General features: G+C 35.1%; 1 protein-coding gene across 3 annotated transcripts in view; it reads right to left on the bottom strand.

Moving 5' to 3' along the window:
* The window catches only part of Neurl4 (neuralized E3 ubiquitin protein ligase 4), an 86994-nt gene that overhangs the window by 19984 nt on the left and 40852 nt on the right, over positions 1 to 26158 (bottom strand). For all 3 annotated transcript variants that reach the window (XM_081737172.1, XM_081737170.1, XM_081737171.1), the window contains exons 12-20: positions 25043 to 25260; positions 21856 to 22049; positions 19973 to 20070; positions 14840 to 14990; positions 11736 to 11874; positions 9606 to 9732; positions 8554 to 8695; positions 7929 to 8095; positions 3331 to 3630 (exon numbers count right to left, since the gene is read on the bottom strand). In XM_081737172.1, coding sequence (XP_081593298.1) covers positions 3331 to 3630; positions 7929 to 8095; positions 8554 to 8695; positions 9606 to 9732; positions 11736 to 11874; positions 14840 to 14990; positions 19973 to 20070; positions 21856 to 22049; positions 25043 to 25260 — 1536 coding nt within the window. The remainder of the gene's footprint in view (positions 1 to 3330; positions 3631 to 7928; positions 8096 to 8553; positions 8696 to 9605; positions 9733 to 11735; positions 11875 to 14839; positions 14991 to 19972; positions 20071 to 21855; positions 22050 to 25042; positions 25261 to 26158) is intronic.

Raw genomic sequence — 26158 nt, 5'->3', positions numbered from 1 at the left:
GAAACAATCAGAGAAACCCCTCCCAAAGTACTTTTCTAAATCCGCTATTGATTATTTGTATAAATTGGTATTCAAGGTTGTATCTGGAAAATTATTGCTAAATCATTGCACAACTACAGTATAACAGAAATGTGCAAATACGGTTTGACGGACATATTGAAAAACGTATGCTTTGACGGATATATAGAAAAACGTAAGTTTAACTTTCGTGCTAGAAGCTGGAGTACTAAGCTCTTAGAAATGAAACACGGATGACAAACTAAAATGATCTAGAGAAGGAAAAAAAATGTCGATAACTCAAAAGTTAAAATAAAGTTAAATAACCTGTAAAATTGCCCTCAAATACTACATTCTTCATGTTAGCTTTAATTCGTAAAATATGTGCTCCATCCATCTTGATGGTGAATTACAGAGCTAAATATGGCATTCAGGTCGTGGAAATCTTATCTGACTATAGAATATACTATAAGAAAGCTATTTGGATAGAAAAATCATGAAAATGAAAAAAGCCAAAATTTCCAAAATTCTCGGTTTTTTTCCAAAAAAGCCGGCTTTTTATGTGAAAAAAACCATCGATTCAAAAAAGCCGGCTTTTTTGCATCTCTAGTAACAGCTTTTTCAGCCCACCCATCTTCAGTGTTTTTTTCACATTCACATCTAGCAAATACCGGGATAGTACCTAATACAATAGTCCCAGGTCACTTCCTTTTTTCCCAATTCCCGGGCAATGAGACTGTCGAAGGACGTTATACGTGACGGATAAACATGGCAATAGCTGCCGAAAACCAAGAAATCTAAATTCTAGTTCTTAATCCCCTTTCACCCAACACAACCCTAATGCGAGACACTCACAGTCAGGGTTCGAAAAAACCCGGGTATTTTTGAAAAAACCCAACCCATCTGGGCCCATGTGGGTTTTTTCGGGTTTTATTGGGCTTTTTCGAAATATTTCAATCTCTTTGGTGTAAAAATGTTAAAATATGATTTACATTTCATGAGTGTCATTCTCACAACCTGCAACAACCTTCTATTCACTGCTGTTTTGAAAATAATGCCGCCATTTTGAAATTTTATACTGGATCGCCGAAAAAATCCATACAGCAAATTTAGAATGTCTTGTGCTTCTACCCTCAAAATATCAACTTAAAAAGTCCGAAAATTGCACCTTGTAGCATGGATACCCGCTATTTTGAAAAATGGACGCCATTTTGAAATTTTATGCCACCAAAATATATACAACTAATTTAGTCTCTCGTGCTTCTACTTTGAAAATTTCAACTTGAAAGTAATAAAATTGCGCTTTGTAGCGTGGATATCAGCAGCGGCGCAAATTTGTCTTCAACATTGGGGGGACGGGTAAGACAATGCGATGTACAAAATATTTATGAAGGCGAAAAACAATGCTGAGGAGGATTACCCATGTCGGTCCCGGCGTCCGCCACAGGGGACATAAAATATGACGACATTATTATTGCTTTATAACTTTAAAATCCGACCGGCAACATTGAAAACTTGTTTACAAGGGATGATCCAAATATAATCATTCCCTGTAAATAGTTTTCAATGTTGCCAGTCTGATTTTAAAGTTGAAAAGCAATAATAATATCGTCATATTTTATGTCGCCTGTGTGGGACTCCGGGACAACATGGGTAGGGGAGCAGAGTTGTCTTCAACATTGGGAGGCTGTCAGATTTGAGGCTTATTCTGGGAGTTATCTATTTCATCTCACTTTCCTTTGTGACAGTTGCACACAAATCATTACATTTCTTCCTAAAAGACACAATCGGATTATTGAGGGAGACAGTTCCAAGATTGTTGGGGATATGTCCCATCATCCCCCCGGGATTTTCGCCAGTAGATATCAGCTATTAAAAAAAAAAAAAAAAAAAAAAGCGCGATTTCGTAATTTTACGTTGGTATGCTGCCAAAATCTAAACAGAGAATTTAGAGTGTCTCTGGTAGCTATATTAATTTAAAACAAAGACATAATTCATCAAAATATCTTAAATATTTTTCAACGTAAAATAAATGGTCTTATTGTTGAAGTTCACTTTCGATGCTTTGTGCATTCAATTACGGGAATTACCCGAGCACTTGTTGCAAGACCGTTCTTTTCCGAAAATTAATTTAAAACAGTTAACAAAGATAGGCCTATAATTCATATTTTATAAAGTAAATGTTTCAAAATGTCTAAAATGAAATGAAATATCCTCCAGCGTAAAATAGATTTATTCTTGAAGTATTCACTTTCGATGCTTTGTGGGTTCAATTGCGGGAATTTCCCGTACACTTCTTTCACGACGGGTTTTCCCTGAAAATTCAATTTGCTTTACTGTACATCGAAACTTCCATTAATACTGAAGTTTGAATGCAGCACTTGAAATAGTAAGCGTTACATAGTCTTTGGAGCTCCGAGCATTAAGCTTCTTAATTTTGACAAGAATTTTTACGTTATTGCTAGTGTTGATTCTACAGAATGCTTATTTGAAGGCTAGCAACAAATGACTGAACTTAACTATTGTTGGAAAACCAAATTTTACTGAATACTTTTGTTACCATCAAAGGTTAGAAATAATACTAATGTGTTTACATATTTACTGTTAGTACCGATACCTATGACCTTAAACCCGTCAATGTATGAGGGATAACGTCCCTCGGCGGCGCTGAGTCAGGTAACACACTATTCACGGAAAGTATTTTCTAAAATATACAATCGCTTACTTTACTTCAAATAGGTTATAAGCATAATCCGCACATTAATTTGTTCTACAATAATCTCAAGCTAAGGTGAGGTTTTTTATTTATTTATTCATTCATTCAGTGCATTTAGAGCTTTATAAAGGTCTTATGTTGAATATTGTTGTCTATCTTAACATCTTAACATGAAAGCATATAATTCGCCCAAAGAAAGTTTAAAATCTGATAAAAATAACTTTCAATATGATCACCTTAATTGTACCAATAATACACTAACAAAAAAGTCAAAAACCCAGGTGGGTTTTAAGATGGGTTTTTCCGGGCTGGGCCCACTTGGGCAAACCCTGCTCACAGTACACGAATATTTAGTGTTACTAACTCACTAAAATAGAGAAGTACTATTATATATATATATATATATATATATATATATATATATATATATATATATATATATTTCACATCAATTTATCTGACAATTATAAAAATTATTATTTTCGTAAGACTACGAACACAATTGCCCATACAGTAATTAGAACTGAAACCAAATTAGCTATAATAACTTTTTTTCATCATATTTATAACATTAACGAACTCAAGCATGTCGAAAATTCGTTCTCCACTCATCTTACCTGGAATAACTGGCCACGGGGAAGAGGTCTCGCAGAAACTACCACACCCTGATTATAGCTTGCAATTCGCCGCGCAGACTGATTTTCATTAGATAATTGAATATTTCGTCCATGATTTTCATGAAATTCCAATGTACACGACCCTTCTTTGCTGGGAGTTTTCGCATCTAGCACTTCTAAAGAATCTTGTAATCGACTGGAATGGAGGGATTCTTGACTAGGAGAACAGTGAGGTTTACTGCTGCTTATTATAGCTACAGTTTCTGTACTACCATACAGATCCACCACTGGAATTACACGCTGGAAAAGAATTGTCATACAATTAATAATTATTATACAAGCATTTTTACTTTCTGCAAAAAATCTATCTTCTACCCAAATCCTTCATACTGTCTTGAAAAGTTTTAAACTAAATTCTATGTTTTATAGTTTATGAAAGATTGAGAACGGTCGGACGGCATATGTATGTCAGCATATGAATCATCGCTCCGAAAGATGGCTTTTTAAAACAAATTTCAGAAAAGCGAACTAGACCTCCAAATACTAGTTATAAGACACACAACACCATCTTTAATACTGTATCTTTAAAAAATGTTTTAAAAATCTATTCGTTATTTTGAACTCCAGAAATACTAGAGCTCCTCTGTGGCCAAACGGCTAATACCTTGTTTTCTGTGCGCGTGGTTGTGGCTTCGATCCCTGGTAAGATGTTTGTTTCGGGTACAAACCCATGTAATAGTTGAGATTCCACCTTAAGCAGTAGATCCTCACCTGTGTAACCTCGTTGTTGGGAGCAAGCTTCTATTCGAATGAATCAATCCAGAAATACTGGGGATTAATCACAAAAACGGCTGTTTACAGTGGAAGTCTGATAATTAAAACTTATTATCTTCCACCTTGTTGAGGAGCATCAAAGTTATTGCTTCGCCCACTGTGTACCGGGTTACTAAATAAGGTTGCCAAATGCCGATTGCTATTCGCGCACACGAATTGACTGTGAAAATTAAAAACTGTGGACTAAATCTGGTACAACGTCTTAAGTGTAGGTTTAATCCCTAGATTCGTAAATGGGACTCTTAGTTTTAGTGGATAAAGCTTCCATTACTTTTCTCCAGAAATACTAACTTGGAATCCAAACCACATAAACTTTAACAGAAATTGCTAAGCACTAAGTCACGAAGAAACCTTCGAAGGGATTATATGCTAATTAATTAATTCAATTGAGTTCTACTGACATATGTTGTATTATAAGCTACTTAATTTACTCTCCTCTCTTTCTTTATGTCAAATTACTTATTTGACTCATTTTACTTATTTTGAATTTCCACACATTCATGTTCACCAAAGATGCAGATTTAGGTCTTCGTGATCTTCGGCCAAATCTAGCTATTAAACTAACTTGATAACGTAGACCAATTTCGAGCTAAAATATTTATTCTTGACTCAATTAGGACTTATTAGTAATTACTAAAATATGCATGAAATAGAAAAATATACAACGTTACAGCGGTACGAGTATATATATAAATCCACACTACAGAAATATATATTTCTTAATAAAAGAACCTGGATGAAGTATGGCAACAGAAACAAATTAATTCTTGGAGTGAGGTTTAAATTTGATGATCTACTGAGTTGTCAACACAATGACGCATTCTTTTTCATGTGTTTCAAAAGAATCATTTTTTTATATAAAGAACAACGATCAGTCAATATATTTGCTCGCTGTGTTCGATAATTTCTTGCTATCTTCAGTGATCTTCAAAATTCCTCGCTCAAACCTGTCTTTATAGGCAAAAAAACTAAACAAAGTGCTGATTTACAGCCTCATCTAATCATTGAAGAGAGCAAAACAAGCATAAGTCTGACGGCGCACGTTCTGGCTAGTATGATAGGTGTGGCAATACCTCCCATCTAAGCATTTTTTTAACGATGAATCAAACTTGGGTTTAGTTTCGGGTTGTGACAAATGAAACCCCTTTGCAATTAACGAGCTCTGGACGTTTTTGGATTATGAATTCGTCCAAAATGTCCAACTGCAGAGAGCATACTCGAATAGATTGATTCGTTCTTACACCTTTACAATCTTACCACACTAAGAGCATAATCTTTCTCTAATGAATGTCTACTTTTTATCTCGTTTAATGTGAATTATTACATTTGGTCCAAGACCGTTCGTGCACCATATTGTTGTAAACAATCCTCTTCTCAAGTTATCAGTTGCTTTAAAAAGGAATGTTTTCCTCGCGTCTGATGAGCATACCACAGATGTTTGAGCCGTCAAATGTACTAGTTTGAGTTCATGAGGAACCAGAATATCGAGCTTGCTCATGAATCCAAATGTCTTCAGGTGGTTGTGAATGTTTAAATAACAGATGTTTAATTTTTGCAATCTCTTGTGTCGTATAATATGCGTCCAATGGCTTTATGTTGTCACCGCGAAGCGTTGTTCGCATCAGAATTACCAGCAGGGAATTGTGTGAACCGTCGTAGGCAATACCGTTCATGTAGAACATTCGCACTATAACTTTTCACAAGCTTGATGCGCATTCTTCACTTCACGGAAATAAAACAATAAAATACGGCGAAAATGCAAAATTTGGACTTCCATCTTCAACTTGTAAAATCTGCAAAACTCAATGGAATGATTAACTCATTGGCATACACATCCATCTGTGAGAGGTCGATGGATTAATACATAGCCGGCTACGAGGTGGTCTCTTTTTCTTTTAGTTCTAGCTTTGCTTGACAAATGCTAAGGAACAGTGTCATTTTTCGAAATAATTCAGAATGGATATTGAGGGAAGAAATGAAACTCAGTACATATACAGTACAGACAATGTGCAATTATTCTAATGGAAAATGGTATAGATTGCGCTACATGAAAAAAGAAGAAAACGAAAAAGATGTACTTTGGAGCATGTCCAAACAGCCACGAAAAATAGGTCTTCCTGCCAGAAGGACACGGATATAAGTACCTCACAGGGGTAAAAGTGAGGGGTAACGCCGTCCCCCACCTCGAAAAAATATGTACAGCGTCCCCCAGTTCCTAAAAACAATGGGCAAAGATAGGCAGGGGGAACGGCGTGACATCATGGTACTTACCGTCCTCCTACATTTTCAGATCCACTTTTATCCCTGGTACCTCAGTAAAATGTGTAACCTCCTCTAATGCACATTCTGCATCTGTTATTCATGCTGTCCACTAAACTAGTGAGGAGTCCTTGGGGAACATTGTCCCACCTCTCTTGCAAGGTGTTGGCAGTGTTTGCACGGTTCGGGGAGAGGGAGTTTGTTGAGAAACACGTCTGCCAAGGCACGCTCAATAGGTCCGGAGAGTAAGTACGTCATTGTATACATGTAATATCTTTACGTTCAAGTGTGTTCGATACTTCAGCCGCCCTGTGTGGGCGCGCATTTGTCCATAAACAGAAAGTTTGGACCTACCGCATCCCGAAAAAGACGAACATGATTCAGAAGTCTCACTACAATACCATTGCGATGTCACGCTACCTTGCTCAAAGTTGTGAAGCAGAGTCCTGCCATTGTGCGTAATGCCTGCCTACACCATTACGCCTTGGCCATAGCGATGACGTTCATGAATATTCTGTTGTGCATAACGTGTTCCCCCCACAGTAACCGGTGCTCAAAATTACTTGTCAAAATGAAACGGGATTCGTCGGAGAACACCATCCTGAACTACAGTAGCTGATCCCAATCAACATGTTCCTGACATAACTGTAATCATTCGCGACGATAGCATGATTGGAGTGGAATGCATTTAACAGCCTTCTGTGCATACAAACCAACCTGATTAAAGCGCCGCGAGATGGTTCTGGCAGATACATGTGTTCAGTAGCGGTTGTAAGTTCCAGACGTCCAAATGCACGTCCACGATCGTACGCACTCAAATGCTGTCTTGAAGTAATTTTGGACTTAATTATTGCCCCACCACACTGAATTTCACAGAACTGAGCTCCACCACCTACGGTGCTATTTACGTCAAACACCTTACTGCATGCACTTTCGACTGAATACATAGGTTTGGTGCACTGCCTTTTATACAGATAACAGGTCCTGCTCAACTATGCCTTCTGCATTGCATTTGACTGTAATTGGTCGGCTGCCGTGAATGCTACGTGGAACAAATCAGTTATTCCTTAGCAACTGTCAAGCAGTATAGATGTGAATGTCTCTAGTACTTCCAAAAATGAACCTGCGCCATCTGTTGCAAAAATGTGTCCTGACATTTCTGAAAATCTGATATTACACCTAGGTGAATGCGAAAAATATTTATGAAATCGAACTAAATTCAAACTTCGTGGCATTTATGTTAAATACATATATCAACTGATTTCATAAACAGAAAGCTTACCATTCTTCTATTTTCACAGTTGTACTGTAATTTGATGTTGTGTTGCGCGTGCTGATCAGTACTTTTTGTTTTGTTAAATATTATTGCTCTTACACAATACATCATGCACTGCTAATGACTAGCAAACAAATATTTACCAAAGAAATCAATACGTTATCAACAACACAAAACTAAAAACGAAACTTTAATCACCTCATTCAAACGTAAACTGCTCTATCCTTACCTTTGGTAAATTAGTTGCTGCTACGCCCAGATCTTCGCCATTTACAAACACTCTTAATGAGTTATCTAAACACCGTTTTAAACTAATTCTGTCCCCTGCTGCTAACCAATCCAGACTGGGACAAAAATTGACTTTTAACGTAACATTGTTTCGTTTTACTTGAGATCCTGAAACAAATATAGGAATATTTCAACAAAGAAAAAAAAATGTAATTAACGAACCATTCTTCAAATTTACTGTACAAAGTAACTAATACTTACTATATTCAAGTATCCACGATTTAATGGATAACTACACTGTCTTTGGCTAGCACAGCTAATTCAAGTAAAGCGGAAATTTATATCCGAAATAAACAGTTCATTTTAAACTACTTCGGTAATCCAATTTACCAAAGAACACAAATAGAAATAATAGCGACAAAGAACGAAATTAAAGATGTTAAATGTAAGAATACTAATTCACTAATACATACACTAATTCTATATAATTACAGGAACTAACTCTTTATGACGTATCAAAAATCATCTACAATTTTATCCTGAATGCTAACAGCTTTCATAGAATAATGATAAATATATATATATATATATATATATATATATATATATATATATATATTCCATACCTCCAATCCACCATGTATCTGCAGATATTCCGGTTATGCACGCCGGAAGATTAGCAGATGGAAAAGTGTCTGAGACTGGGAGAGTAGTGACACCTATATGTAGAGATCCTGACCACTGATTGGCTACCTCCTTTAAGCGCACCTACAACAAAAGACGAAATTTTGTATAGATCATTCATTATCACATATGCAAGACGGGGCTAGAAACGAAGGCCTCACAGCGGGGCGTGGTAACAAATTACTTATCTCAAATCAGACAAAAATCATATACGCAATAAAAATAAAACTATAAGTTGGTGCTTCGTCAGAGGGGAAGAAGTTTGAGAAATATATACACTTTGTTTTTATATGTGTGTTTTGATTTTAGAATTTAACGTCTCCTTTCAGCACTGCGGACATATGAGATCGTGTCCGTGTCACAGTTCTAGCTAACTGCTTACCAGCAACTTGAACCACGGAATATACTGTTCCGACCAATATGCATGCCTTATACATCAGATTACTTTTAAAAATATTACATTATTCTAATTTAAAATTTTATTCTAGAATACAATAATTACTATCATACAAATGAATAGTATTGAATATCAAGAGGACTTCTAGTAAATACCGTTGCGATTACCAAGTTCGAACAGAGTACAAGTCAAGCAAAAATATCTATTCTTAGTGTCAGAAGGTGTAATTTAATTAGAGAGAAAACAACCATGATAAAATTTAATAAAAACGCAATCTCTAAGAACACACAAGCGAAGTGTCAATTAGAGCCTAGTACAAATCCCCATTTTACTTGGTTTAAATAATGATACGTAGTGTTTGTTAATTACTTCTTGATTAAAGAATGTATTTTTTATCAAAATTTTCTCTAAAATGTTTAATTCACGTTTCTTGACTGTTTTCAAATGCCTTTGTATGTCATAGCGTATCTCTTTAAACTTCAGTAAAAAGGAAAAAAATTGCCCTTAAGAAAAAAGCGTGTGTTAAGAACCAAGGCAGCTTCTGAACTATCATTAATTACCAGCATAACCACATTTTAATAAAAGAATACATCTTACCTCGAAAACTTCGTCTGGTTCCAGAGCACTTGCTCCAAACACTAGACCATGGTTAAAATTCCTTACTCGAGACGCCGTCGTGTTGTTATTCCGGAGAATTATATTCTTACCACAGCAAGGACTGAACCTGAGACAGAAGAATAGTAGTACATCTTAAAATATTATTTAAAACACAACACCACAACAATGAATAAATGAATCAATAAATAAGTAATGGAACGTATAAAGCTTGTAGAAGTTAGTAATACAGAAAACAAATACTACGAAGATGCGTAAGATGCATACAGTATCCAAGAGCTTGTCACACATTAGCCATACATGTGAGTGTCCAGACTACATACTATTTCAAGATTAATGTTTGTAAATACTGTATAAGAGATGTTTAGTCGCAAGTTATATTTTGCTTTTGCGATTCAGTCACAAGTTGTTTCATTCCTGCACAATAAGAAATTTTTTTCTTCACAATACAGAATGTAATTACACGTAGTACACAAGTTACTACCGAGAACGGTCAACTCTGATCTTCCTAATCGTGTTACGGATTTCAGCTAAGAGATTTACGCCCATTGATTACGAAACTCTTTAGTGGAATGTCACATAACACACTGATGGAAGAATTCTTTACTGAATCGCATTAAACTTACTGTATAGGAGAAAGAAAAGAAAAAAAAGAAAGAAAAAAAAACACGAACTCATTTCAACGTCCGTAGTTTCGATGAAATTGTGCTATTTCTTCTTTATGGAATGTGTATGTCAAAGGATGTCCGTACAGTATTGTGCACTGTGAATATGTACTTGTATGTGAGAGTGTATACCAAATTGCAGTATTTTTTTCTTTCTTTCCTTCTTGCAAGCTATGTCCTGAAGCATAGACCACAATTTAAAGTTCAGATGATTCAGATCCAAGACTGGCAGATGGTAAATCAGGAGAAATCCAGTCTGCGACATGGCGTTCAACTCAATGCTGGTCTGACCGATTTTTTAATGCCTTTCTTGCGAAATAGAAGTCTGTAAAACCTTCACAGCAGAAGCTCCACCACACCATGAGGGAAGATTGATGGATCCGCAGAGTTTTCTGTAACAGACTCTCGGGAAGCTGTAGCACAGATTCTGTTATTCTGTGCGTTGAAAACCTGAAGAAACTTTCTGTCTGTAAACTTATCTCTTCTGTAATCATTATCAGCAAAACGCTTAAGGAAGCGCTTTGCTTTTATTGCCGTCTGACGCTTTAATTTTGTTTTAAGAAATTCTTTTTTACATATCAATTTTACTTGTAATACTAGGTCACCTATCATTAGGCGAGATTTGGACATTTCCCGGGAGATTGTTTCTGTACTGAACTTATGTGGATATGTGCCGCAACAGCTTTCACCATTTGCATCCTTATGGAGAGTGACTGCTCCTTCCCGGGTCTGTTCTTTACTACTCTCGTTTCAACGAAGTCCTCAATCGTACAGTATACACCTCTTTTCGTGTTTTGTAATTTCAAGTCTTGCCAATCTACTCTCTCAATACCTCCATTTTGTGGGGTGCTATAACGTGGTCTTCACAAATATTCCAGTGTGTGTTCTTGTGTGCACGTGTATGAGGGTAGGGGACCCGGTATCTCAGTGGTGGAGCACTCACGTCTGATGCTAAAGGCACCTGGTTCGATTTCCGGTCAAGTGAGTTTGTAATGGACAACAATGTCCGTGGGTTTTCTTGGGGTTCTCCCGTTTCATCCCAGTCTTATTTCATCAACTCTCTCATTATCTTCCCCATTCATTAATCACCCGTCTCCTTTACCCTAAAGAACAAACCTGTGAGACGTTAAATTAGAACTTTCATTTTTCATAAGAAGTCCATTTCATCGTGAACACACAACACCACGTTCCTCCCCTTCTGCTGCCGAATTACAAATGTCTCACATTTGTTACCAAGATGGTGCGTTGTTCGCCTTGATTATCACATATTTAGAATAATTTGAAATTTGTGGCCTTAATTATAGTACTATTACGTGCTTATTTACTTTTAATGTTAGACAGAATCTGAAAACTGTTCAATAGAGTCAAACATTAAATAGTTACGGTCCTTTCTACCCTAGAAACAATTGCAACGCATAAAATTTTACATACGCACATTTCTACTTACCTATGTGTAACTTCTGTTGCTAATGGAAGGCTAAGATGAGGACTAACTGCAGGCTGTGAAATACTATTCTCTGGTCCTTGAGTATGTACAATGGAAACTTGAGCACACTGTCCATAGAGATCAATAACAGCATAGACATCTGAAAACAAAAGGAAAGTGTTTAATGGAAGTTCTCACTAACTTAGGATTACCATACGTCCGCATTTTGAGAGTAAAAACTTCCGTCCGCTTACATTTTGCGAACATATCTTCACATTGTTCTATCAACATATTGTAGCATATATTTAAATGGTTAAATCTAAGCACACCGTGATTAATTTCTTATTATTGTGCTTCTTATATGTCTTCAGCACATCAGTCAGGTAAAGAGAACAGTACATTTCAAATACAGTTACTTAGGTGAAAGGGTGTTTGAGTTTTGTCATTTCAGAATATAGTTTCCCTACACTTACTGTTCACAACAACTATTAAAATTCAATGAGTAAAAATGAGATTGGTCAGGAACTGAACCTGGACCTCAGGCTCATCGTGTCGGCGTGCCAACCATTACGCTACAGTCTTCCACTTTTACACTCCTCACGGTGGCGCTCAATTATTTAGACATGGAGAGCACTAATTTTTCTAGTGTAGTGCTTGGAATACTAACCTAGTTTCTTAAGGATATTAATGAACATACATAGTTAAGTTTAGAAAAGAAATAAAAAAAAAGCGTTTTCCTTCTATTTGTATTACTGTGTTGCCAGATCCTTACTTTTACACCTCCTATTGTACGTTTTGTTATCTTCCAAAGAACAACTAGTACAGAGTATTCTGTGACTTAATTTTGGTTTCTGATTACTCTTATTAATTGTTCCTGTATTTACAATCAATTCATTGTTTTTACGAAAACATTTTTCACATTAATAATTTATGTGGAATTCTACACATGTCTTTAATTCATTGCTCTATGTGATTGTCCCACAACTCATTTTTGGCTGTTGTAAACACTAATTTCACTGGTAGATTTAATATTTCGCAAACTTTGTGAATTTTAGGGCTACGATGGCTAAACACTCATTTTAAAGTTCTAAAATTCACAAAGTTTGTGAAGTGTGAAATCTACCAGTGGAATTAGTGTTCACAACAATCAAAATTAATTGAGGGTAATCAAAAACCGAAATTAGGTCACGGAATACTCTGTATTAATTATTCTTTGAAAGAGAACAAAACTTACAATAGTAAAAATCCGGTGACAGTAATAAAAATAGTGCTAGTGATTGCCAAAGAGCAAGGAAATATTCAAATAAAAATAAGCACATAAAAAATAAAAAGTGGAGGCACAAGGTAAACCATTGTCTTAGCCGGGGTAGCCTAAAAAAATGGAATGAAATCTTTAAGCTTTACGTCCCACGGTTATGCCGGCTAAGCTAAAGGAGACTATGATAATGAGAAATGAATGAAATGGTGGAATGAAGAAAGTGGGAGGAAATGGGAGAATCCCGAGAAAACCCACGAACACGGTGTTTCTCCACCACAAAGTTCACTTGGTGCGAGCTAGAATCGAATTAAGGATCCCATGTGCCAGATGTGAACTTTTTACCACTGAGACACCGCGGCCCTTGAGGGTAGCCTAACCGTAACACCTGTGACCATCTCTTACTCCCACTACTTTTTCAAATGTAACATTTCGCGACACATCTGGTTGCCTCCGCCAAAAAAGAAACGTCAAGAACATACCATGACTATATATTCTATAGACTACAAATTAATCTATTTATCAGATCCATGAGGAGCCCTTCCCTCAAAATTTTCCCTGATTCTGTAATATTTGCTCAAAAAAGGCCCAAAAGATGCGGTATACCCTTTACTTTTATTTTATTATTATTATTATTATTATTATTATTATTATTTTAATGTTTGCTGAAGATTAAGACACTCACTAATTATTAAGATACAAATGATTTAAAAACATTCACTCTACAAAGAGAGGATGCTTTATGAGCGTATTTCCATCAGAGGTATCATCTATGTAACTGTATATTTGAATTCATCCTGCATAAAAGTGAATGGTCTGAACAAAATCTGAACGCACAATCCAACGCCGTTTTATATTATACAAAGACAGTTAGATTAAAACAAGAACTATTTCAGGTAGATTTCAAGAACGGAAATATAGAAGAGTTTAGTGTGATAACTGAAGAAGTTCACCTAGCATTAGTTGTTAATCTCCTAAGAGAATGCAACTGCAATAGCATAGAAAGAGCATTGCAATTTTTTGGCTATAAAGTATATAATTGTACTAAATCTAATCTGATATAATCTTCCTTCTTCTTCTTCTTTTTGTTTGTTTGTTTGTTTAAGCAGACAAAGTGCAATCATAACGTGTAATTACTTTGTTTATTTTAGCTAGTATTTAGAGCAAAAGTGCTATTTTCAAAGGCACTAGCTACATACTAAAAGAAGAAAATGTTATAATTAATATCATGAATAATGCTGATTTGTGAATGTTTATTTATCCGTCGCTAGGTAGAAATGTTTGTTTACTCGTTGACATGATAGTTATTCGGTTACTAGCGTAACAGTTTTGTTACTATGTACTTATTTATAGATAATTATTAAGATATAACTCAACAAGACGTCGTATGACATAGACGTGTATCGCATTACTGTGAAGGTAATTGATAATTATTGTGAAATATAGTGTGTTTGTGACAGAAACTAGTGTGTAATCCTTAAATAATCTTGGTAATAAGTAGCAAATAATTCTATATGACTTATACTACGAGATTTTAATAATTCGAACTGGAGGTTAACGTTATACAAGCACTGATGGATTTCATGAAGTTTCTGATGAGAAAATCTGAATAGCTGTGGAACTCATATTTTGCCAATAACTGGAATATCCTATTGAATTCGATTATTCAAATCCTTATTCAAATTCTATTGAATTCGATTTTATTCAATTCAATTAATGAATTCCATATGGCTATATTCAATTTTAATGGCGCTGAAATAAGCAAGTGGGAAAGCTGCCATCCTCAAATTATCGGTTCACACCAAAAAGTGTCGCGCAATGCCTACTATTGAAAGTACAAAGATTAATCATTTTCAAAACAACTACTTACGAGGAGGAATGCTTTCGCAGGCGACACCTTGATCTTCACCGTTGACATAGTAATGTAAAGTACCATTGGTATGTCGCATCATTCCAATTCGACTTCCAACTCGAAGCGCATCCAGATCACACTTGTAACCATTCCGAACTGTGGCACCATCCTATAAAAAACAGATCAGTTAATTATTTTAATACGTAGTTATTATTGTTATAACGGCGCTAACAGTAGTAATTATTATAATCAAATCACACTTTCACACATTGCCGAATCATCACCGAATCAAAGAATCATACTGAAAAATTCATTGTCTGTAAACGTAACTACGTGACAAATATTAAAAAACTGAGAGGATTAAAGGAATTTAAGCCTTAATTGAACTACAACCTTCCAATTTCTATACTCTTCAAAATTACTGTACTTTGATTTCAGTTTAGACTCTCTTTCAGCGACGAGATTATATGAGGCATGGGCATATAGCTTAACATGGAATCCGAACCACATGAGCTCCAGCCGGGAATCGAACCTTCTTCAAAATTATTATCTTGTAATTTTATGGGTTATTTAATGGTAATTTTAGTAATACAACAAATTATAGATGCGTTAAAATATTAAATAATACTTTTGATAAAGTGGATACTTTCAAATATCTAGGATCAATATTAACAAACGAAAATCATATTCTCGAAGAAATTAAATGTCGACTAAAAGCAGGGAATTCATGTTATTATCCAGTTCAAAATCTCTTGTCGTCCCGAATTCTGTCGAGGAATTTGAAGCTTAAAATATATAAAACGATAATCATGTCTGTTGTTCTATATGGTTGCGAAACATGGTCGCTTACTCTGAGAGAACATAGACTGAAAGTATTTAAGAACAAGATCCTGAGACGAATATTCGGACCCAAGAGGAACGGGAATGGGAATGGCGGAAACTTCATAACGAGGAACTACATAATTTATACGGTTTACCAAACATTGTTAGGGTCATCAAATCTAGGACGCTTAAGTGGGCAGGTCATGTAGCTAGAATGGAAGAAAGTAGAAACTTTTTCAAAGTCTTGACTGGAAGACTAATCGGAAAACGACCACTAGGAAGACCTAGGTGCAGATGGGAGGACAATATTAGGATGGATCTGGCAGAGATAGGAATACAAAGTAGAAACTGGATCCAGTTGGCTGGATAGAAGTCAGTGGAGAGCTTTTGCGAACGTGGCATTGAACCTCCGGGTTCCATAAGCCACAGAGTTAGTCTTTAGATATCTTGAAATGATGTACGTACAGTACTCTCATTTAACTGTACACATAGGAATCATATATATGTTAAAAACTATATATTTTTTATTCCAAGAAGAAGCTTTAATAACATGGAGTTATCAAGTTCATTAACTCTTTGATCAACTGATCCACTAACTAATTGTTATCACATTTCGGATTCGCTGATAAACGATTAAGATTTGCTTGCTCACTATATTTCTATTAATTTTGGATTTGCTGAATGGTCGATGACTCTGCTGAGTGAACCATTTGACAAAGGATGGTGATTTCGTGTTTCTCTGTTGTTGTTTCTATGAATTCGTAAGTATCTAATACCGGAAAATTCCACGTAGTTTGTACACTAGGTTCTTCTGTTGATGGTTTTCCTTTGTGGCTTTCCCCAGTCAATGCAATGGGAAGTTCGCCAGTCAATTCATTGGAACTTTTATTTTCTTCCCTGGGAGTGTGTTTCGGAACAATGACGTTATTAAACAAGACATTTGTTATAGTTTTACCAACACTTTAATCGGTACTGGATTGAGTATTAGTATCCATGAAGATCAAGGAATCCAAAGTTTTGTCAAGATAACTTTCCACACTTTTTTTTTTTTTTTTTTTTTTTTTTTCATTATGGGCTTCCCTTGTACTGTGTCTTTCCATAATATTTTGCGTCTGTTTTCCACTTCCGGACGATAGATAAGTGTCATATTGACTTACGAGCGCAAAACGTTTTTCCTCCACATTTCAAGCCTCGTTTTCCCCATTTGCCAATGGAAGATTTATATAGCTGTAGTTGTTGTTCTGTACTGGCCATTGCTTGAGCTCTATCTGTTGCTTTTTGGAAGGTCATGTGTATTCAGTAATTTACGCTGTATGGCTCCATTCGCTATTCCGAGAACAAACTGACTACGGAAATTATAATCTAAACAACACTTGTATTTGATATATGAAAGATGTTTCTTCAACTCTTGCTTAATGGAGTGATACTTTTCTGAAATTATTCTGATTTTGCCACCTTAATGATCTTTCATTATTGTCTTCTTTATTTCTTCATATGACTTTTCTGCTGGTAGTTCAGGCCAACGAATGTCCCACAATTGGTCGTAAGTATTGATTCATATAACAGTAAATAGCGTTGATCTGGCATTTGAGCAGCAATACAAGTGTGCTCGAATCTGTCACGATACAATTGTAGCTTATAAGTAGGGCCCGGAAGTTGAGGAAAATTCCTGTTTTTTACAAGTGCCCAAAGACGAGGCTTAACATAATATATGTTCATTTTGGGTCATTGTAGGCCAGAAAATAGCGGATTTTATTTGTCCTTTTTTTCCTTTTTCGGCGTTTTTTTTATTGGTCTTTTTTTAAAGCTTTTAATAGGTCTTAACGTCCTTTTTTGCCCTTCATCTTTCGACAATAAATTTACTAGCCATTAACTCGAATCATCACCAATTCTTCAACAACTGGACTGATAAGACCAGATCTGCAACAATCACAAGTCAGATAAGGAGGCGTAACAATGTCCTCCAACAAGGGGGGGCTGAGGGTGGGGAAGTTTGCTTATTTTAGTTTGTACTTCAATTTGTGGAAAAAGGAAAGACCGTTAACCTACCAGAATCTTGTATTGCTTAAACATTATATCCATTACACTATGTAATTCTAATTAAATTGGGTCTTATTTTTACGTCCTTTTGTCCACTTTTTAGGTCCTTTTTTAGGTCTTTTTATAGGTCCTTTTTAGGCAATTTTTAGGTCTTCAACTTCCGAGCCCTACTTATCAGTCTATATCGAATAATGGGAAATTTGGTATAGGTGACATTTTCTTTGCATAGATTCTTCTTCCGTTATTGCGCCAATATTATCTTGTACTTTTATGGGTTATTTAATGGTAATTCTAGTATTTAGCTATCTTGAAATGATGCACAGAAGTTTCATTTAATTGTACACACAGAATCATATATACGTTAAATACTCTACACTTCTTTATTCCAAGAAGAATCTTTATATAATATGGAGTTACTTAGTTCATTGAGATTAATTCTACATGTTAATAAATAAGGTTCTTTACCTACATGTTCAGCGCATCGTCACATCAATTGTAAGTCATATTACTTTTCAAACTATTTCAAGGAAGACGTTTAGAATTGGTAACAGTACTAGTCTTATATCTGGGTTTCGGTCCGTTATGCGTAAGTTCAATCTTGACGTCAAGAAACGAATGGAAAATTTTAAAACAATTAATCAATTACATACTCAACAATGGTATACAACTTTTAAAAAAATGCATTATCATTCTTAAAAAAAATCTTTTTTACTACTTGCTCACACGGTATGGAAACGAATTGGAAGCCCTATGCATTAGAGGTGAGCGTTTTTTTTTTTTTTTTTTTTTTTTAAATCTATCAAAAATCTCTAAGGGTGTGAACAGCTGACATATATTTATTTATTTATAATCGTCAGTCACTTACATTTACCACCAGCCCCCTCTAAGCTACAAGGTAAAATCAAAGAATATGGAAGATTTCAGATACACGTACTCAATCCGTTAAGTATGATAGGTTGATATATAGAGTTTTAAGAAAATCTAAAATACATGGAGAAAAGACATTTGCATCATAGTCCTAATACAAGCAGAAATACCACGTCTTCTGGATAAAAACAGAGTAAAATTACAAAGTAGTAAACACAAGGTCTGGGTTTAATTTTATACACAATAATATATCATTAACAACAATCCAGACCTACTCTTTGTTTATTTATTTAAATTCTTCCAAGTACGATTCGGATATTTACTTTTTAATTTGACTTTTAAGTGGTGCTACTGGGTCAATCCATACGAAGTGGTCCAGAGATGGTTGCTCGATCATCTCCGAAAATTATAGAAATTGGAGTGTGATGAACCTTGTGTATGAGAAGGTCAATAACACTATTCACGTTGTCGTATGTACAAGTGTTCTTGAATGGCGGCCATCTTTATTGTCGATGGAGTGGCAATTTTTGCATTTGCAAGCGTGTATGAAAACTACAGTTGCTCAGGACGTACGAATTAGACGAATACAGATGCCCCCCCTCCCCCGTGTACAGTCCGCAGCAAAAAACCTGCAACATGAGCATGTAAGTTTATTGTGAAACGACGAAGTCTTTTGCTCCAAAATAAGTGTGCAGGGGAGGACGGCGAGGTTTCTCCTGGTGTAATTCGTGCCACTTAGACGTTATGTTGATTCCCAGGGCTGTTAGGGGTGGTTTCACAATAAACTTACATGCTCATGTTTAAGGTTTTTTGTTGCGGACTGTACATACGATAACGTGAATAGTGTTATTGACCTTCTGATACATAAGGTTCATCACATTCAATTTTTTATAACTTTCGGAGATGGTCGAGCAACCTGCTCTGGACCACTTCGTGTGGATTGACTACTTAGATATGACGAAGACCTGAATCTAAGGTAACTCAAGAGTAGGACTCCCAAAGTTTCCTACTGGGACATCCTATGAAAATTTACACCGTAAGTCAAGACACACTATGAAAATTTACAGTATAGACGTAGTTACACACTTTCTTTTTGCTGAAATACGAGCAGAATTAATTCAATAATAGGTCAAGACTCGTTAAAACTGTGTGACATAGAATACAATATTCCTATTAATTAAGTATCTGACGAATAAAAGCGATATTTTTAAAACAATGCACAAATGATATAAACTTATGTATTGGAGAAAAATCGGGACATTTGGAATTTTAAATAATTTGGGGGGCCACAGATGACGTAAATCTAAGTTTGTCCCGGCTAAATCTTACCAGTGGTACATGATTATTATAGTAACTGGATTGTTAAACTGACTTTTGCACTTCAGAATACACCGAGTTGGATAATCGTATATTCAAAATTACCTGCATTACAGCTGAACCACTCAGCATCCATGTATCATGATCTATATCAGTCATTGTGCTCGGAAAATCCAGGTCATCAGGTCGAATTGCAGTTACACCTAAAGAAAAAAAAAATATTTAAGAGAAACTTTCAATGCACACTAACAACACTTAATTTTAAAAAAAGTCCCAAGTATTAGACTGCTTTAACCAATAAGGTAAGAGTTTCCCCCCTCCCCCATCTTTTTTTTTTTTTTTGTGCAAAACACAAAACCAATATGTATTCACATAGGTTGAGTTTTCATTACATTCACCAGCATGTATGTATCGTGTTAAATGGAAACATAATAAATTAAACATATAATATCACATAAGCAGGTTTTAACACTACTTAAGAACCAAGGTCCCCGTATGTGGACCATCAGCTACCCCCTATGACGTCATAAAACGCAAAAAATTCATATTCTTGTCATGTTCACCACCCCATAGACCTTTAAAAAAAAAAAAAGTGCAATGAAAAATTCTTGTTGCGCTTTCCAGAAGCCAGGACCGAAGAGGTTAAAGTTAAAAACCTAAAGTTAAGTAATTAAAAACGGAAATAGAAACTGGTTAGGTCATTGCTGACTTTTAGAGGATTACTAGTGTAGCTTTTGACGCGGCTTTGCCTTACATTTTTTTAAAAATTAGCTGGCTATGATTTTACCAACACTTTTAATCACAACAATACCAACATTTTTTATAGAGGTAGTTGGTGAGTACTTCAAATTATATAGCGTATCCAAACTTCCTCTATAAAAATTGTTGCATGAGCTCCACAGGATTCTGAAACCTGTATTTTCGGATATCGTACATATTAGTTCCTAAGTGAAGTCTTGACCCGACTACGGTACGTCTCATAATTTTGGAGCTATGGACCTTTAAAGTTACTTTTTTTCATGTTTTCGGCAGCCTATAACTCCGAAAGGAAGCATTTGTGCACCTTGTGAATCCAGGTTGGTCTGTACTTTTTTGGCTTATCTTGGTGTCAGGAATCGCCTCCTAAAAACGTTTGAAACACCCTGTATATCAAAAAGGTATTTTGCCTATCTCTTACCATTTTTGCTCTACAGTGATCAATATTGAAACCAGTAATATTAAGCGGATTTCTACCACTTTCGGTTTTAGCTGGGAGACAAGTGTAGAGATGGAATTTATTCTTCAGACGTTGAATTGATTTCAAGAAATAGCTTCTTGTTATTTATTACCGTTTTTGATATGTAATAATTGACGCTGAAACCGGAAATGTTAATTTCTACTATTCCTGGTTTGAAAATGAAATGAAGTGAAATCTTTATTTTACGTCCCAAGCTTATGCCGGTTAGGCTAAAGGAGACGGTGATGAGCAGTTATGAACAAAATGAAGAAAGTGGGAGGAAAACGGGAGAGCCCCAAGAAAACCCAAGCACATGGCGCTTGTCCACCACAAGATTCACTTGGCGCGAGCTGGGATCGAACCCCATGCACAAGAGGTGAACGCTCTACCATTGAGCCACCGCGGCCCTCACTTCTGGTTCGAATAAAGGTTATGGGATGAGAGGGAATCTACTCTTGGGATGTTGAGTCGATTCCAAGACCTATCACTTTTAGCTCTTTCTTAACTATTTTTGCTCTGATATCAGTCGACAGACAGACGGATATAGCCGTTATAAAAGAATTCCTGTACTTATGCATGGCACAATTAAGAAGTCTAAAAGAGATAATTCACCGCTAATATAAAACAAATTAGTGATGAAATCCGGAGTAGCTTCTCAAGTTGATTGAGATATTCATGAGTGTTGGCAGAAAACTTACGATGATTACCTATGCAATTCCTTTCTAACTATAATGATCTACCAAATTGTAATTGTACGTATGGAATCTCTTACCTGCTTCTATTGATCCTGACCACCGATCAACCATCTTTTCTATGACTACTTCGAACATTTCACCCTCACGGAGGGCACGATTACTTATAACGATAGCATCATTAAATTCTCCAAACGCTCTCGGTCTTGAGGCTGTCAACCCGTTGTTAGACACCCGAGCATTCTTCCCATGAACATGGTGGAACCTTAAATCACTGGAAAATAGAAACTAATATTAGAAAACCGAACCAAAGAAATTTATATCAAAAAATTATAGTAGCAGATAAAATAAAGGTTCGTTTCGAATTTAAAAATAATTACAAAACCAATGTACTTACTTTAAAATACCTATCATATTTCTAATTACATCGAGGGACTATATTCAATATTAATTGTCACAGCTGTTAGTAATCAAACATATTAATTCTACAACACAATATTTCTCTTCAGTGATTTTCTGCATGCTATACTTCTCCTCCCTTTTGGAGCAAAAGATCCAATATATCCAGTTTAAGGTAAAAATTTTCTTGTAGGTCTTATATCTGGAGAACTACATATAGTGTATCCAAAACCAAGCTATCACTTAACTCAGTAAGATTCCTTAAAAAAAATACGAAAACTCGATTTAGGGGCCGTTCAAAAATTTTGTGGCCCCTGATTCAAAAATGCATAAAAAGATCCAACATATTTCAAACAAAAAAAATTCTTGTACACTTTACATCTGGAGAACTACATATAGTGTAGCCAAACCCAAACTCTCACTTAACTCAGTATGATTCCGTAAAAATTACGAAAACTTGATTTAGGGGCCATTCAAAAATTTTGTGGCCCCTGATCCAAAAACTAATTATTGGCCAAGATCACAATCCTTTGATCCATTTTTTGGATCATTCCCAAAATTCTTGTTCTTATCTTTTTTTTTTTCACTACTCCAACTCTCACCTGGTTACAAATCCTTTTGATAGAACATGTAAAATGGTTAACAATGAATTTCTCCGGTATTCTTTTTACTTCTCTTCATACACTACCCACGACCAGTTTAAGGCTCGAAAATTAAAGTTAATCCATTCTTTATTCCCAATTTAAAATCTTCAAGTGTTTGAGTTTTATTCAAGCGTTTCTAAACTTTTTGATACTTGCAGACCGATAAAAATTATATATATATATATATAACACAGAAGAAGCAAAATTTGTCCAAACTGTTTTCAGTATTTTTGTTTACTTATTTACTTAATAAAATTCTATTACACAAAAAGTAAAGTTTACTGAAGTACAAAGTAAAACTATAAGATCCGAAGGGCTAAGTTAACCAGCCGGCGAATTTAAGTTGAAAGATTGGTTGAAGTTTTGTATATGAGAATTAAATAGACTAGTAAAATAATTTCGCGCTTGAAACAAAAAATACTGTTAAATGTTTAGACTGACAACTTTCATGCTTTGAAGAAAAAGAGAAGAAAAAAAATCTAGATAAAAAGAAAAGTCTAGTCTACGTCATTTAATAATTTTAAACATTTGAAGATCAAAAATGGGCATGTACACACTTTTGTTGAGGACTGTACAACTGCTTTTCAAATTTTCGGAATTACTGGTCTAATTTCCTTTATAGTGAATTTCGTTTAAATTTCTGAAAATTACATTACAGTGTCTCAATTCTTATATTACTGTTAAAGTATATTGCATTTTCTGAAACTGGTATTTAAAAAAAGAACTGATTAAATGTGTGTTAAGATAATTTAAAATAAATTTACAATTTACGTAAACAGTAATTTCATACCACCAATACCAGCATTCGACATATAAAAAGTTCAAAGCCTCAGCTTTTCAAATGTCCTTATCATTTTATTGAGTTATCCATTATTTGCCCTAGAGTTTTCACGTTTTTTTCTTTTTTTTTTCATTTCACTTCCATTTTACTAGATAAAAAGCGTTTGATTGGTTGCTTCGGAGTTATTTTTTTTTTCCTCAGTACCTATGCTAGATGAAACAGATCTACAGCTTAACGTGAGATTCGAACCATATGAGCTCCCACAGGAATCTGAACGGGTGTATTCTAACTATACAGCATAAAAAAAGCTCTACAGTGTTCAATTACATCAAACGAAAATAGTGCTAATAATATACGATAAAAATAAATTATCATCAAATTTACTACTACTACACTAAATAATCAATGTTCAGGGGAAAAAAAAAGTAATCATGGTGGTGGGTAAAATATGCAGAAACTTAAGAATTCGTTAAATTATATGTTGTGGGATTTAAGGAATACGAGGTATGATCAAAAAGTACTGTAAATCATATTATTAGAATCAATTTAATAATTTTACACAAAATTTGATTTAATTTCCTTGAAAGTACTGTCCTTGGTTAGCAATGCACTTATCCCAACGTTGAATCCATGACTGGATACATTTCTGGAAGGCTTCTTTTTGAAGGGCGTTCAGTTGCTCTGTCGTGGCCCACTAAATGTCAGGAATGGTGTCAAAACTTTTTTCCTTTAAGCACGGTTTTAATGTTTGGATAGAGCCAGAAGTCGCATGGTGCTAAATTTGGTAAGTAAGGTGTATATGGACAGACAGGAACACTTTTTCCATCAAAAACTCGCGGTTTAAAAGAAAGGTGGCACGGCGCGTTTTCGTGGTGAAGAAGCAATTAAAATGCTTTTCACGGACCTATACGAGATGTTTAGTTCTTCGGAGAACTCTCGAATAGTCATTCGCCTATTTGAACAAACCATTTGTGCCACTTTTTGCAAGTTTTCATCTGCAAACCACTTGTAAACAGTATTCAACGCCACCGCTTCATTGCCATACACTGATTTTGACATTTCATGAACCTGTGTGGAACTTTTTAAATTTTTTTTCCAGCTTAGAACAAAATTTAATGTTGGCGCGCGACAGACACTCTTAAGATGTCCTCACTCTTCTGCCTCTGAAAGCCAATTAACATGTCACAACTCGTTCAGACTCGACACTGACTGCACCGAAAGTTTAGGCTATCGCGCTTACTAATTGAAATAGATACTACATCATCAATAGATGGCACTGTGCAACTTCATTCACCGTACTTTTTGATCATACCTTGTGTTTTGTTAATTGTTTTGCGTGTAACAATATTATTTCAGTTTCTGTTACGGATATAACAATTTAGAAGTCAAATTTTCTAGAGTAGTATCACTTCCATTAAGAAATACTTGTAGGAAAAAAATTACCTGTACATTGTTGTATTTGAAAGACTAGAATTCACAGTATCTGGAGAATAACAATCCATGGAATCAAATATTGTAGCTTGCGCTGCTTGTCCATAGAGGTCAATTACTCCATATACCTTTTCAGGAACATTAGCGGCTGCAGGGCCTTGGTCCACGCCATTGACAAAAAAATGAAGGGTGCCTGTGTCCTTTCGCATAACGCCCACTCGGTCACCAACCTACAAATTTGAAAGCATTTGATAAGCAAACTAAAGACATATAAATCACATTATAAGATAGTAAAATCTATAAATTGCAACTATATGAAAGTGTTTAATAAATTATAAACTTCTGATAAATTATTATCAATTTTACTTACTATCAAGTTCCTTTTACCTTGCAACCATTGGTGTTTTCCAATATTTCTAATAATATTACGGCTATTCATCCTCAGTAGGACGACAAGACTATTTGATTCCATGATATGAAAGAAATAAGTTACTTTTGTGTTTGTTTGTTTCAACTTAGGTGAATTTTGTTTGATTTTACAAAAAAGATAGACAGGTATTCTGTTACGTATGTTTCTTTAATATCGCAAGCGTAATCACTTGTGAAAACGAAGATTAAAAAAAATAAAGTTAACCTATTACATAAATGTTAACAAGATGCACCTGATTTTAACTCATCCCCAAACTCATTAACGTCTTTTGTAAGTCACAAATATATATATATATAATTTTGTATTTCAATATTGGAAGATTTTTTTACTGAAAAAAAAATATAAGCATTTTCCAAAACAAAAATAACAGTCACATTGATGTATCCTGAGAATCAATGCTGCCAACTCCAACTATGAATTTTATCGCGATTTTCGACATTTCGTAATTTATATATAACGGAAAATATGTTATAAATTCTGTAAATGTGTTTTCCTTTTTTTTTGTGTGTGTGTGGGAATTAATTTGTGGCTATGTTATCTCGTCTTTATTTCAATTTCCTTTCTCAGTATTAAATTTAAGGTTCTTTCACCTTCCCGTTAGTTTTTGATTTTACCTTTATAACCTTTTTAAGAGACTTCACAAAAGGAGGTGGTTCTCAATTCGACCCCCATATATATATATATATATATATATATAT

This window comes from Thermobia domestica, chromosome 13 (genome assembly GCF_964235325.1).
Source record: "Thermobia domestica chromosome 13, izTheDome1.hap1.1, whole genome shotgun sequence".
NCBI lineage: Eukaryota > Metazoa > Arthropoda > Insecta > Zygentoma > Lepismatidae > Thermobia > Thermobia domestica.
The sequence above is the reverse complement of the archived record's forward strand: the minus strand, read 5'-3'. Positions and strand labels throughout refer to the sequence as shown.